The sequence below is a fragment of the Physella acuta genome, unplaced genomic scaffold, assembly GCF_028476545.2.
Source record: "Physella acuta isolate Inbredline_101_S28 unplaced genomic scaffold, ASM2847654v3 ptg000993l, whole genome shotgun sequence".
NCBI lineage: Eukaryota > Metazoa > Mollusca > Gastropoda > Physidae > Physella > Physella acuta.
The window spans coordinates 54,475-69,731 of record NW_026732510.1 but is presented as its reverse complement, the minus strand read 5'-3'; the positions used below and the strand labels follow the sequence as shown (position 1 = coordinate 69,731).

Genomic DNA, 15,257 nt, shown 5'->3' with positions numbered 1-15,257 from the left:
GCGTCATATAAGTCGGTTTTTGAAGTTGAATGCACATTCAAAATGTTATCAAATTTATAAAACTGATAACCAGATGATTGCAAATAAAAATAGACGAAACAGATAAACCCTAAACACACACCAAACTTATACAAAAAGTCAAATCAAGTATGAAACAAAATTGTAACTAGACATTAAACACTTCAACACAATTCATCAAATTAAAGTATATTATAAAAAACATTCTCAAGCGATGCCGAAAACAATTAAAAGCATTAGAAACATTGATTGGAACGAAATAGGGTTGTGTCATGCGGCTTTATTAAAAAAAAATTATAACCACAATCACGTGGAATAATTAAGTTTTGACAGAGTAAATGTACGAATTATAAAAGCCAGCAGCTTTCATAACAATACCGTATTTCAAAGCTAGAAAATTTTAGTGAAGAAAAAAAACATATTTCAAATATATTTTTACTTATAAATATACTTTTGGATTTTTAAATATACATAATATCGCTGGTCATGTATAACTAATAGCTTTACATAAATGTGATTTTTATACGTTCACAGTTTTCCATTTTAGGCGGCCTTGTTTTTTTTTTCACAGATGTAATTGTTCCTTAACACGTGACTAAAACAAGAGCGTAGCTAGACCAATAGCACACACAGTTCCAATGTGGGCACAGATCGAATCTGTTTGAGAAAAAAAAAAATTTAAACTTTTAATAAAAAACTTAATATTCTTCATGATGTCATTTGTATTGTAGTTAAAAGTAGATTAATTATAATGTACGAGCCGACCCGCGGCATATCATACGCCGCTATTTAGTTGTTTTATTTTCTACTTTTCAGTAATAAATAATTTGTGAATTCGACAGTACTAATGCTGCCACTGAATATATTTGCTTTAAAACACTATCAGTAGCTCGTTAAGGACGATACCCCCCCCCTACCCCCACCCCCCGTGAAAGCAGCCTCCTCTTAGTTACCTCCTCTAAGTTTAAAATCGTTTCAAACTAAATTATCTACCCCTAATAGCCTCCACTAAACCCGGCTCTACGAGTGTAAACATTTAGCGTGAACCACAGCTCACCTGACCATGTGGGGGTGGTAGGGAGCGCGCTTACAGCTTGGTGTTTTCTAGGGTCTCCAAGAAGAGAATTATATATATATAGATAGATGACAGCATATTCGGCTACTAGCCCGTAGGTTTCGAGTTCGGATCTCGGTCTAAACGGGACTGTAGAGCGTCCATGAGTTGTTACCTAACTCACAATAGGGAAAGTAAAGGCGGTTGTGCTTAGTGCTGGCCACACAATCACTGTATATGCCGAGGCCAAGAAAATATACGAACTCTATCTGTCCAGTGGATGTTTAGGTCCGAAAAATAAACGCTTTACCATGCACGACAACACTTCTAGGTACATTTAAGTTGCACATCTTGAAATTTGAATTAAATACAAAATTTAAAAAAAAAACTGATACTTGCAAGAAGTAACTAAAACTCGGCACCCCGTCAAAAGAGCGCCGACAAAAGATCGCCGACAAAAGAGCGCAGTCAATTAAAAAACTTGTTGTACGCTAAACGAATATGACATGGTTAACACTTGTTTTAATTAATCGGCGAGAAAACAACGTGTTTATTTATATATTATGGTTAATATGTTATGAATGCAGTTTGACAATATTTCTAACCCAAATAACATTGAGAAGATCGAATCACAGAAAGGGAAGGTTATTATATTGGTCGAAGGCTACATATATCGACAGGACAGAACAAGTGCTGATGGAAGTACGACATGGTGATGCTGCAAGAAAGATGGCTGCCGAGGACGGATGAAAATGCTGAACGATGTTGTTCTGTCATCATCAGAACACAATCACGCTCCTGATCCGGCTAAAATTGAAGCAGCGTAAGTGGTTTCGGCTATACGAAAACGGGCAGTGGAAGGGGTGGAAAAACCAACGCAGATTATACAAGCCAGAGAAGGAATTTCGATGGAAATAACACCTCATTTGCCGGCATACGTCTCTTCACAACGTGCAATAGAAAGACAGAGAAAACGAAAGCAGCTGCCAAAACCCAAATCCGCAGAACTTTGCAGAGATAACAATTCCTGAACCTCTTCAAACGACAACCAGAAGCTTCAAAGAAAAAATATGTTCAGCTGAACTAAAGATTGCAGGGGATTGCTTCAACCTATGCTAATGATTCAATGATGAACTACCTACGAGGCATAGCCCACAACTTAGCAACATAAATGCAACTATAAAGAAACGTTTTATTAATTTGAACTTATTTTCATTTTGTTACATTTCGTTTCAGTTTATATTCTCACTTTAGGCCTAACATTTAAAATCTTTGTAGGTGTTTTTAGATTGCGTTTTGAATTATTGGACTTCGCGTTGATTATATCAGTTTTTTAGTTAAAGAAACTGAACAATTAGTTTTTTAATGAAACAATAAAGAGTTAACATCAAACGATGCCTTCTGATTTGAGTTAATTTTCTTGTTCCTATTTATTAAATATGGTTTTTTGATTTTTAGATTGCGCTCTTATGTCGGCGCTCTTATGTCGGCGCTCTTATGTCGGCGCTCTTATGTCGGCGCTCTTATGTCGTGCGCTCTTTTGACGGGTCACCCTAAAGCTCATGTGCCAGGATTCATTTCAATTTTCTTACACTTCAAGTGCGTATAAGCAAATGGAAAATACCTGCGTGTAGCTGAGGGTTACCATTTCTTGACAACACCGTATTGACGTGTTCTGGACCGTGAGCTTGACCTTGACCTTGACGCTCATCGAGGTAAAGAGGATCAAAATCTTCTGTAAATAAATAAATAAATATATATATATATATATATATATATATATATATATATATATATATATATATATATATATATATATATATATATATATATATATCAGTGGCGTAGCCAGGATCGTCTCAAGAGGGGGGGGTTCAATTTTTACCCGGGGACAAACTTTCGATTTCCACCTTCCCCCTCAAACTTTCGATTTGCACCCTCCCCCTCGAACTTTCGATTTGCACCCCCCCCCCCCCACTCAAACTTCCGATTTGCACCACCCTCAAACTTTCGATTTGCACCCCCCTCCCCTCAAACTTTCGATTTGCACCCCCCCCCCTCATACTTTTTATATATATACCGAGGGGTCTATGTGGGGGGTTATGACCCCCTAACCCCCCTGCTTACGCCACTGATATATATATGTATATATATATATATATATATATATATATATATATATATATATATATATATATATATATATATGTATATATATATATATATATATATATATATATATATATATATATATATATATATATATTTATATATATATATACATATATATATATATATATATATATATATATATATATATATATATATATATATATATATATATATATATATATATATTATATATATAATTGTGTGATCTGCAGCAAGATGTCATTCAATTATGTTAAGAGGCTATGTTTGTGCACAAGTGGGACATAAAATACGGAACTCATCAGCGTTTCATCAAGTTATTTCTTCCATATTTCATTAGGCGAGCGTGTCAGCGCATAATTGCTAACCCGAAAGTCCCGAGTTCGAACCTCCAGGCAGATGAGGCTCGTCAGCAGGGGACAGTAACCCCCATCTAGGAGAGACAACTCCGAAATCAAACAGGAGTTAAGCGCGATAGGATTGCTAAATCTGGTTTCATTTCGGCAGTGTCTGTGACGCAGCAGAGGCCTAGCTGTGCTGGTAACGTCCAGTCCCTAGGGTCCATCAGCAGTGTGGAGAGGGGGGGGGGGGGCGGGGGAGGGGGAGGGGCGGATACATGGATCTGGCTCTTCATCTTACCACCCAGGCTTCGTACTTGAATTTCTCATGCGCAATTTATCCAGCGGTCTCTGAGACTAGCGTAGCGAGATCGGGTGTCACCCAGTGCGGCACTTAATGGTGCCACCCCCCCCCCAGAGGCGTAGCGACCCTTCCCGGGGACAAACTTTCAAATTTTCGATTTGCACCTCCCCCCCCCCTCAGTCTTTCGATGTGCACCCCCCCCCTCAAGTTTTTCTCTATATATTTTGCTATTTTTCGCCTTTATGTCACCCCCCTAAATGGTGTCACCCGGTGCGGTCCGCAACCCCCCCCCCGCCCCCCCCCCCCCCCCCTCGCTACGCCCCTGGACTACGGAGACATATATTTGACGTCGTTGCAATGTTAAGTGACAGAAATTCAAACAAGATCCAGTAGTGGTTGTGAAATAATGGTATTGTTGTTCAATTGATAATTCCTCCTATAGCTGGCGTTAAAGAAAAAAATATACCACCCGTAAATTTCAAATTTAATATTAGGGGTTTTGACTGGTGTATTTAGCTGTTTGCCTCATATTTTGCAGGGGGGGGGGGCAAAAGATCACAGCCTAGAGAAGAACACAATATGTTTTTATATATAAAGGAAATAAAAAGATCAAAAGTTACTTTTGTTGGTTTTGTTTTTGAGTGGAGTCTTGTTCAGTATTGATGAACTCTAAAAGCGTCTTGCCTAATAAATGGGTAACATTTTGACCTTTAGCCCCACGTTCCCACATAGAATCTTTGCATCATGTCATGACATATTGCATGGTATTCGTTTTTTTTTTTTTTTTTTTTTTTTTTTTTTTTTTTTTTTTTTTTTTGTTGAGTAATTTACCACAATAATATTTTTGAACTATTATTATTAACGAGCCGGCCCGCGGCATAACATACGCCGTTATTTAGTTGTTTTTTTCTACTTTTCAATTATTCATAATTTGTGAATTCGACAGTACCAATGCTGACACTGAAAATATTTCTTTAAAACACTTAACCCCCCCCCCCCCCCCCCAACGTTTAAAATCGTTTCAAACAAAATTATCTGCCCCTAATAGCCGTCACTAAACCCGACTCCACAAAGGTAAATATAGCGTGAACCACAGCTCACTAAGACCATGTAGGGGTGGGGATGGTAGGGAGCGCGTTTACAGCTTGTTTTCTAGCGTCTCCCAGAAGAGAATTATATATATAGATAGATATTTTCGGCATCGTATCTATCTATATATATAATTCTCTTCTTCGAGCCGTTAGAAAACAAGCTGCAAACGCTCTCCCTACCTCCCCACCCCTACATGGTTTTAGTGAGCTGTGTTCACTCTAAATGTTTACAAGCAGAGCCAACGATTTTAAACGTAGGGGGGGGGGGGGAGAGGAGGGGGGAGGGAAGGTAGGGGGGGGGGGGGTTATGGTCCTTAACGAGCTACTTATAGTGTTTTAAAGAAATATTTTCAGTGTCAGCGTTGGTACTGTCGAATTCACAAATTATGAATTATTGAAAATTAGAAACAACTAAATAGCGGCGTATGTTATGCCGCGGGCCGGCTCGTATATATAATTCTCTTCTGGGAGCCGTTAGAAAACAAGCTGCAAGCGCCTCCTTGCAGTCCCCTCTCTTTCTCTCTATCACTACCACCCCCACCCCACCCCCACATTGTCTGGTGAGCTGTGGTCACGCTGTTTACATTTTACAATCATAGAGACGGGTTTGGTGACGGCTATTAGGGGCAGATAATTTAGTTTGAAACGATTTTAAACTTAGAGGAGGTAACTAAGAGGAGGCTGCTTTCACGTGGGGGGGGGGGGGAGGGGGGTTTAGTGTTTTTAAGCAAATATTTTCAGTGGCAGCATTGGTACTGTCGAATTCACAAATTATAAATTACTGAAAAGTAGAGAAAAAAACAACTAAATAGCGGCGTATGATATGCCGCGGGTCGGCTCGTTTTTTTTTTTAAATTCTTAATGTCAACCCCTTGTCACAATATCCTGATTGTTTTTTTTTAAATAAATGATGGATTCCAAAACCACGTAACATACACGTTGTGCAACAATCTAGAGGTATTTGTGTTACACTATGTTACGTTCGGATTGGTTTCAATTTAAACTCAAGAAACGATTCGTGTTTACTTCAATACTTTTATTCAGTCTCAAATATGTACATTTTAGCGTAGCCCTCGCCCTACCTGCTATCAACTAACCGCTGACCCCCTACAATCGTTCACTCCCCCTTTTATACCCGCATTCGACCTTGGGATTACAATACATAAACACACCGGGGTTACTACACAGTAGGGTGAACTCAACTCACACACGCACTCCCCACTAAGTTCGAGGCTATTCTACCCTATTCTAACCTGACCTCAAATGACCCGTAACACACTACAAATATTATGCAAGTAATCTAACTCTTCCAGAGCAATAACAACATTTTCTATATCAGATCCATAGAAATGCTTTGAAGATGTAACGTTTTCTACCTACTTTAAAAAGCCACAGATTCCATTATAACTGATTGGTTTGTTGTGTTCAAATTAATTTAAATCCTAACTCGACACAAAAAACGAGGCATGCGTTAATATTCCCCTTTCATTCTTCAACAACAACATTTTTAAAAAAAAATCATAATTTGATTCACCTGGGAGTCTCCGGATGCTATATACATTGCTTAAAGCAAATATTTCACCTGTCTCATCGATCACAAACGCCACTCGGAAAAAAATTGCTCGTAACAGATCTTCTTCATATAGATTCACTGCCATGGAGTGTGGAGAACCTGTCTTGCATGAACAGGTGTCTTCGATTGAATGTTCCTGACACCTTCTAAAACTAGGACAGTAGGTCCAAATGACACATGCCTGTAAGAAAGAAGCTTGGGTTGAAAATCAACAATTTGACACGACCAACGTTCAGTGCATTGTTTTCTAATTTTAAAGACGCTAGCAATATTACTTCGTGGTCATCCATAAATGACGTCACACTCGTAAAAGGGGGGGGGGGGGTTCACATTTTTGCATTATAAAAAAAGCAATGTTAGTAAACGAATTTTAGACGTTATTTCGCGTTTTAGATAACTGTTTTAATAAATTGTAATAGTTTAGACAAGATTTTGGAAAAAATATCGATGTTTTAGAAAAATTCAACTGCAATTTTGAGGAGGGGTTGTAGGTTGAGGTGTGACGTCATTTTAGGGGGGGGGGGGGGTCTGGCTTTTTGTGACGACGTGTGACAGAGGGGAGGGGGGGGGAGGTAAAAATCGTCCAAAAAAGCGTGACGTCATTTATGGATGACCCCTTCACAAAGTTGTATACACATTCAAACAATCCTTACTTTTAGATTTGAAACGGAAGTTTTTAACCTTTTTCAAGGTGCCGAACCCTAACTGTTTAAGCGCATTCATCAAAACACTTCTTAGTATATTTTATATCGTCACTGACAAAATCCAATCGTGAATCATATGAGTCGGGTGTGTATTGGTCTCCGCCAAACCCCTGAGACTGACTCACCGAACCCCTGAGACTGACTCACCGAACTCCTGAGACTGACTCACCGAACCCCTGAGACTGACTCACCGAACCCCTGAGACTGACTCACCGAACGCGTGAGACTGATTCACCGAACCCCTAAGACTGACTCACCCAACGCCTGAGACTGACTCACCGAACCCCTGAGACTCACTCACCGAACCCATGAGACTGACTCACCGAACCCATGAGACTGACTCATCGAACCTTTGAGATTGACTCACCGAACCCTTGAGAATGACTCACCGAACCCCTGAGACTAACTCACCGAACCCCTGAGACTGACTCACCGAACCCCTGAGACTTACTCATCGAACCCTTGAGATTGACTCACCGAACCCCTGAGAATGACTCACCGAACCCTTGAAATGACTCACCGAACCCCTGAGACTGACTCACCGAACCCCTGAGACTCACTCACCGAACCCATGAGACTGACTCACCGAACCCCTGAGACTGACTCACCGAACCCCTGAGACTGACTCACCGAACCCCTTAGACTGACTCACCCAACCCCTGAGATTGACTCACCGAACCCTTGAGAATGACTCACCGAACCCCTGAGATTGACTCACCGAACCCCTGAGACTGACTCACCCAACCCCTGAGACTGACTCACCCAACCCCTTAGACTGACTCACCGAACACCTGAGACTGACTCACCGAACCCTTGAGATTGACTCACCCAACCCCTGAGACTGACTCACTGAACCCTTGAGATTGACTCACCGAACCCCTGAGACTGACTCACCGAACCCCTAAGACTGACTCACCCAACCCCTGAGACTGACTCACCGAACCCCTTAGACTGACTCACCCAACCCCTTAGACTGACTCACCGAACCCCTGAGACTGACTCACCGAACCCCTGAGACTGACTCACCGAACCCCTGAGACTGACTCATCGAACCCTTGAGATTGACTCACCGAACCCTTGAGAATGACTCACCGAACCCCTGAGACTGACTCACCGAACCCCTTAGACTGACTCAACGAACCCCTGAGACTGACTGACCAAACCCTTGAGACTGATTCACCGAACCCCTGAGACTGACTGACCAAACCCTTAAGACTGATTCACCGAACCCCTGAGACTGACTGACCAAACCCTTGAGACTGATTCACCGAACCCCTGAGAATGACTGACCAAACCCTTGAGACTGATTCACCGAACCCCTGAGACTGACTGACCAAACCCTTGAGACTGATTCACCGAACCCCTGAGACTGACTGACCAAACCCTTGAGACTGATTCACTGAACCCCTGAGACTGACTGACCAAACCCTTGAGACTGATTCACCGAACCCCTTAGACTGACTGACCGAACCCCTGAGACTGACTGACCAAACCCTTGAGACTGATTCACCGAACCCCTGAGACTGACTCACCGAACCCCTGAGACTGACTCACCGAACCCCTGAGACTGATTCACCGAACCCCTGAGACTGACTGACCAAACCCTTGAGACTGATTCACCGAACCCCTGAGACTGACTCACCGAACCCCCTGAGACTGACTCACCGAACCCCTGAGACTGATTCACCGAACCCCTGAGACTGACTCACCAAACCCTTGAAACTGATTCACCGAACCCCTGAGACTGACTGACCAAACCCTTGAGACTGATTCACCGAACCCCTTAGACTGACTCACAGAACCCCTGAGACTGACTCACCAAAAAAAAAACAGACGAACTCAGAATACGAGGGTTGGGCTTTATTAGGAATTTGGTAAATTAAAATTATAAAGTCTAACTGTGCAAGCAGGGTCTGATTTCGATGACTTTCTCCTATCTCTCAACAGAGAGGGTCATTACGCATGAAAAAAAATATATATGACAAATCGCATTTTTCGTACCCTTGTCAATAAATATCACTCAACTTGCATTGTGTTCTGGTATAACTTTTTTTTTTTAATTTGTCTAAAGAAACAGTTATTTGAAGCAGTGATTTTTTTTTTTAAAAATAGCAGTAAAAAAATTATCCTCTGATGTATCATATTCTGAGATGAGTTGGGCCTAGACAAAAGCGTGGGGAAAACATAACCGTCGCTTTTCATTCCGAATAAAAGCGAACAAGTAAACAGCTTTTCAAAAAGTGATGAAAATAATTTTTTTTTGACGACTTACCCGTACCCATAAATATGGGTCTCTATTACAATCTGTAATAGATAGTTGATGGCATTCCTGGGCTACCAAACTGATGCAAGGCTTATCACTCTCCATGGGTTTGGTATTGTAAGGGTGCCAGAAATGTCCAAATATTCGCCCAGTGTACCGGCAATAATGATTGATGCAGTCCCTCTCCAAGCCAACTATAACCGCCACAAACGAAGTGTTTTGACATACGACTTCTGTGGATTAAAAAAAAACAGCGCAAGATATACAGTATTGGGGTAAGATTGTTGGGATAAGATTGTTGGGATAAGATTGTTGGGATAAGACTGTTGGAATAAGATTTTTGGGCTAAGACTTTTGGGCTAAGATTGTTGGGATAAGATTGTTGGGAAAAGATTGTTGGGATAAGATTGTTGGGATAAAATTGTTGGGATAATATTGTTGGGATAACATTATTGGGATAAGATTGTTGGGATAAGATTGTTAAAATAAGATTGTTGGGATAAGATTGTTGAAATAAGATTGTTGGGATAAGACTGTTGGGATAAGACTGTTGGGATAAGATTGTTGGGATAAGACTGTTGGGATAAGATTGTTGGGATAAGACTGTTGGGATAAGTTTGTTGGGATAAGATTGTTGGGATAAGACTATTCGGATAAGATTGTTGGTATAAGATTGTTGGGATAAGATTGTTGGGATAAGATTGTTGGGATAAGACTGTTGGGATAAGATTGGGATAAGGCTATTCGGATAAGATTGTTGGTATAAGATTGTTGGGATAAGTTTGTTGGGATAAGATTGTTGGGATAAGATTGTTGGGATAAGATTATTGGGATAAGATTGTTGGGATAAGACTATTGGGATAAGACTGTTGGGATAAGATTGTTGGGATAAGACTGTTGGGATAAGATTGTTGGGATAAGACTGTTGGGATAAGTTTGTTGGGATAAGATTGTTGGGATAAGACTGTTGGGATAAGATTGTTGGGATAAGATTTTTGGGATAAGATTGTTGGGATAAGATTGTTGGGATAAGATTGTTTGGATAAGACTGTTGGGATAAGATTGTTGGGATCAGACTGTTGGGATAAGATTGTTGGGATAAGATTGTTGGGATAAGATTATTCGGATAAGATTGTTGGGATAAGATTGTTGGGATAAGATTGTTGGGAAAAGATTGTTGGGATAAGACTGTTGGGATAAGATTGTTGGGATAAGATTGTTGGGATAAGATTGTGTCTGTAAAGGATTGTATACAGACAGGGGTGGATTGGCTTGCGAAATTTAAAAAAGGGACCCAACTCCAGATTAAAAATATTCTAACCTCGCATGACGCAAAGTAAACTGTAAAATGGAGAGTTACTTTCAAAATGTTTTTTTTTAAAAATCGAAACACTACTAGGAAGATTATAACTTATTTACTGAGGGGGGGGGGTAACCTTTGAGGTGTATCCCTTGGGTCTCAACAAGATTTTTATCAGGGTCAGTCCACCTCTTTTACAGGAGCGGAGGTTTCAGTTAATCCAGAGAGAGAGAGAGAGAGAGAGAGAGAGAGAGAGAGAGAGAGAGAGAGGCGAAATTTAAAATTTCCCCCTTTAAACAGTAAATATAGTGCTTGATACCCCCACCAACATTGACGAAGAAAGGAGAGACTTTGTGGAATTGATAAGGCACTATTTACACCCATCCGTACATAGATACTTAACATGAAAATAAAAAAACTATGTAACTATAACGTGATACAATAGTGATAAAGATATACACATGAGTATTGGCGAGTGAGCAGAAAGCATAGCAATAAGAAATAACAAACTAATCAACAGAGGCAAACGGAGGTTCCACTCCTGTGGACAGTATCCCATATAGTAGAGAATACTCTAGAACTCCACAACTAAACAACTGCTTCCTTGTAGTTTGTTCTCGAATGGACTAAAACTATGTAAACAACTCATTCAAGAGAAGAAGATTGAAATCGGAGTCAGCTCCCAAAAAGACGCATAACACGTTGACGATTAATACTTATTTATTTTAGACGCAATCACGCCAAACATTACAATTAAGAACGAAGCAAAAAGCAACAACTTACCAGTTAGAAAAAGCAGACAGGCCAACAACTGAACAAGCCTTATAGCGCCCATGTTTATTTGTATGTCTTCTTGGTAGTGCGACCTGCGCTAGAATAATCACCAAAAGAAGTTTATTATATAATTACGAGCCGACCCGCGACGTAGCATACGCCGCTATTTAGTTTAATTCCTATTTTTAGTAATTCATAATTTGTGAATTTGACACGACCTATGCTGTGCCTGAAAATATTTTGCTTTAAAACACTTTCAGTAGCTAGTGAAGGGCGATTTTCATCATCCACTCCTCTCCCCTCCCCTCCCTCTTATTAATTTCAAATCGTTTAAAAACTAAATTATCTGCCCCTAATAGCCGTCACTACGATTGTAAACAGCTCACCAGACTGGTGGGGTGGTAGCGACATGGTCTGTTGAGCTTAAGTCTTGGTGGTGTCTCGCATGGTCCCCACGTACAGAATTATATATATATATATATATATATATATATATATATATATATATATATATATATATATATATATATATACATATATACGTTCGCCGTACATATTTAGTTCGGGAGTTAACATGAGGTTGAACGTTTACGTCAATCAGCGATATAAACCAAGTAGACTATACAAATTACATTTATGTAGGTAGTGACGTATCACTTTTTTTGTGACCGGAAAGATGTGCAACGGAAAATTTCGCAAAAATAGTGCGCAACGGCATTTTTGTTTTGTTTTTAAATCGAGTGACTATATGTAAGTTTCAGCATAATAAAACATATGTCTGCGAAATGTGACAAAATTTATGTGTTAGTATAATTAGATTGTATTTACGCATTTTCTGCTTGCACTGTTTTCCGGTTGTTGTTATTTTTGTATTGTCTTAAAAATGAGCCGTAAAATATAACCGAAACAAAAATCATTACATCTTGGTTAACAAAATGTTTAACCTTGCACCATCATGTGATGTGTTCAGCAAGTTTCTATTTTTGTCGTGGAAACGAATCCAAAGTAATCATGGACTTATAAATGTGTAAACAAAAACATTGTATGACAACACACATAGCGCGTGTAATAGACACAATCACCTCGTTATTTATCCAAAACATTCTCCTAACCCAAATAATTGTCAGCACTCCCTAATCCATCACCTACCTGGAAAATAATCCCGGGTAATTATCCCCCCCCCCCCCCCTCCCTCCTATTTTATATTTTATAATACATACATACATTTGATTAATAACCGTAATTCTAACATAAAATCAAAAACACCATACTGATCATTAATTTAAACTTTACCGTATTCCCTTGAACTAATTGTACCCTAGTTGCAATCCTATACTCAATCTTAATCCTTATCCTCTACCCTCAACTCTCCATCCCATACCCAACTTTAATCCGTCAATCCCATACCCATCTTAATCCTTTTCCTTAACCCTCCATCCCATATCCAATCTTAATCCTTATCCTCAACCCTTAATCCTCAGTTCCATACCCGATCTTAATCTTTGTCTTCAAACTTCAGTCCCATACCCATCTTAATCCTTATCCTCAACCGTCAATCCCATACCCAATCTTAATCCTTATCCTCAACCCTTAATCCTCAGTCCCATACCCGATCTTAATCCTTGTCTTCAAACTTCAGTCCCATACCCATCTTAATTCTTATCCTCAACCGTCAATCCCATACCCAATCTTAATCCTTATCCTCAACCCTCCATCCCATACCCAATCTTAATCCTTATCCTCAACCGTCAATCCCTTACCCAATCTTAATCCTTATCCTCAACCCTTAATCCTCAGTCCCATACCCGATCTTAATCCTTGTCTTCAAACTTCAGTCCCATACCCATCTTAATTCTTATCCTCAACCGTCAATCCCATACCCAATCTTAATCCTTATCCTCAACCCTTAATCCTCAGTCCCATACCCGATCTTAATCCTTGTCTTCAAACTTCAGTCCCATACCCATCTTAATTCTTATCCTCAACCGTCAATCCCATACCCAATCTTAATCCTTATCCTCAACCCTCCATCCCATACCCAATCTTAATCCTTATCCTCAACCGTCAATCCCTTACCCAATCTTAATCCTTATCCTCAACCCTTAATCCTCAGTCCCATACCCGATCTTAATCATTGTCTTCAATCTTGAGTCCCATACCCATCTTAATCCTTATCCTCAACCGTCAATCCCATACCCAATCTTAATCCTTATCCTCAACCCTCAATCCTCAGTCCCATACCCATCTTAATCCTTATCCTCAACCGTCAATCCCATACTCAATCTTAATCCTTATCCTCAACCGTCAATCCCTTATGCAACCTTAATCTTAATCATTGTCCTCAATCCCCAACCCTCCATCCCTAACCAGTCCTAAACCTTGTCCTCAACCCATAATCCTAAACACTGAACCCTGAAATCGTAGCCCTTGAGCCTAAAGCATTTAACTTAAACCCTTAACCCAGAAGAAAGTAGTATTAATGGGGGGGGGGGGGGGTTAGTTTCGCATCCTCTGTAGATTATTATGGTCTGGGTTAGATAAATAGGAATAGTGGTTAAGGTTTTAGATATCGTCAAAACTGTCGTTAATTTATAACCTGCAGACGATATAGAAAGTAGAGTCTAGACTTAGATAGGCCCAGCCGCCTAAATTATAAACCTACAGATACAAGTTTTTATTTTTTTATTTTATTTTGAGAAGCTCATCAAGCAAACTAGACTCTAGGTGTAAAGTAGACTCTATATCTAGATCTAGATGTTGTCGCTAGAAATAGTTATGATCTAGACTAGTTAGATCTAGATCTAGATCTAGATCTAGATCTAGTTCGTAATTTGTCTTAACCTTTTTACCAAGTGTGTATAAATATTATATTTTTTTAAATAAGTTCTTTTGAATCAACTGTACACATTTTACAACATAAGAACTTACTACATCCCCATCAGTTTCTAGACATTAGCTGTTGAATCTATTTTCTTGCTCTACTGTAGCACATATGGGCCAATCTTTATTGTGTTTCATAAGCAACAGACGTTGATTTCAGCTGACATTTTGGTGGGAGTGTAAAGTTTTTTTGGGAATTCCCTCAAACAATTTTTGACGCGCATTTTGATAACGTGAAGTTCGATTGTTTTAAGGCGAATTCTTGAATACAGTGGGGAGGGGGGGGGTTGTTGTAAAATTGTTTTGGGAATTCCCTTGAACAATTTTGACGCGCATTTTGATAACGTGCAGTTCGATTGTTTTAAGGCGAATTCTTGAATACAGTAGGGGGGGGGGGGGTTGTTGTAAAATTGTTTTGGGAATTCCCTTGAACAATTTTGACGCGCATTTTGATAACGTGCAGTTCGATTGTTTTAAGGCGAATTCTTGAATACAGTGGGGGAGGGGGGGGGGGGGGTTGGACAGCAACCGGGGTCCTCCGTTTTTTATAGAGCCAGAAAAAATTCGGCGTTTCACGTTTGTTGATTCGAGAGACAACATTGTGTTGCGAATGGCTATCAAAGTTGATTTAATTTAATTTCAAGTGTGTTTGTTAAACCTTGCCGTTATTTTGAACACAAGGCACTCCAGCATGTCTTCTTCTGGACCATAAGACGGCAGCAACTTTGAGTTACAAGGTTTACCACAACCTACAAAAGAAAAACTTGAAACTAATAAACAGACAGTCATCGTTAACTAAATAAAAGC

The 15,257-nt window shown here is 39.8% G+C and overlaps 1 protein-coding gene across 2 annotated transcripts; it reads right to left on the bottom strand.

Annotated features, from left to right (window-relative positions):
• Nucleotides 1–281: 281 nt before the first annotated feature.
• Nucleotides 282–14,622, bottom strand: LOC131954384 (uncharacterized). Of its 2 annotated transcripts, none has more exons than XM_059318014.1 (6): nucleotides 14,499–14,622; nucleotides 11,580–11,667; nucleotides 9,506–9,729; nucleotides 6,491–6,710; nucleotides 2,697–2,807; nucleotides 282–675 (listed from the first exon to the last, which is right to left on the bottom strand). In XM_059318014.1, the coding sequence occupies exons 2-6, from the start codon at nucleotides 11,629–11,631 to the stop codon at nucleotides 614–616; spliced, it is 669 nt and encodes a 222-aa protein (XP_059173997.1). In that variant the 5' UTR covers nucleotides 11,632–11,667; nucleotides 14,499–14,622; the 3' UTR covers nucleotides 282–613. The 2 variants fall into 2 exon arrangements, with proteins under 2 accessions (XP_059173997.1, XP_059173998.1); XM_059318015.1 differs by having other exon boundaries at nucleotides 11,580–11,662.
• Nucleotides 14,623–15,257: the final 635 nt, after the last annotated feature.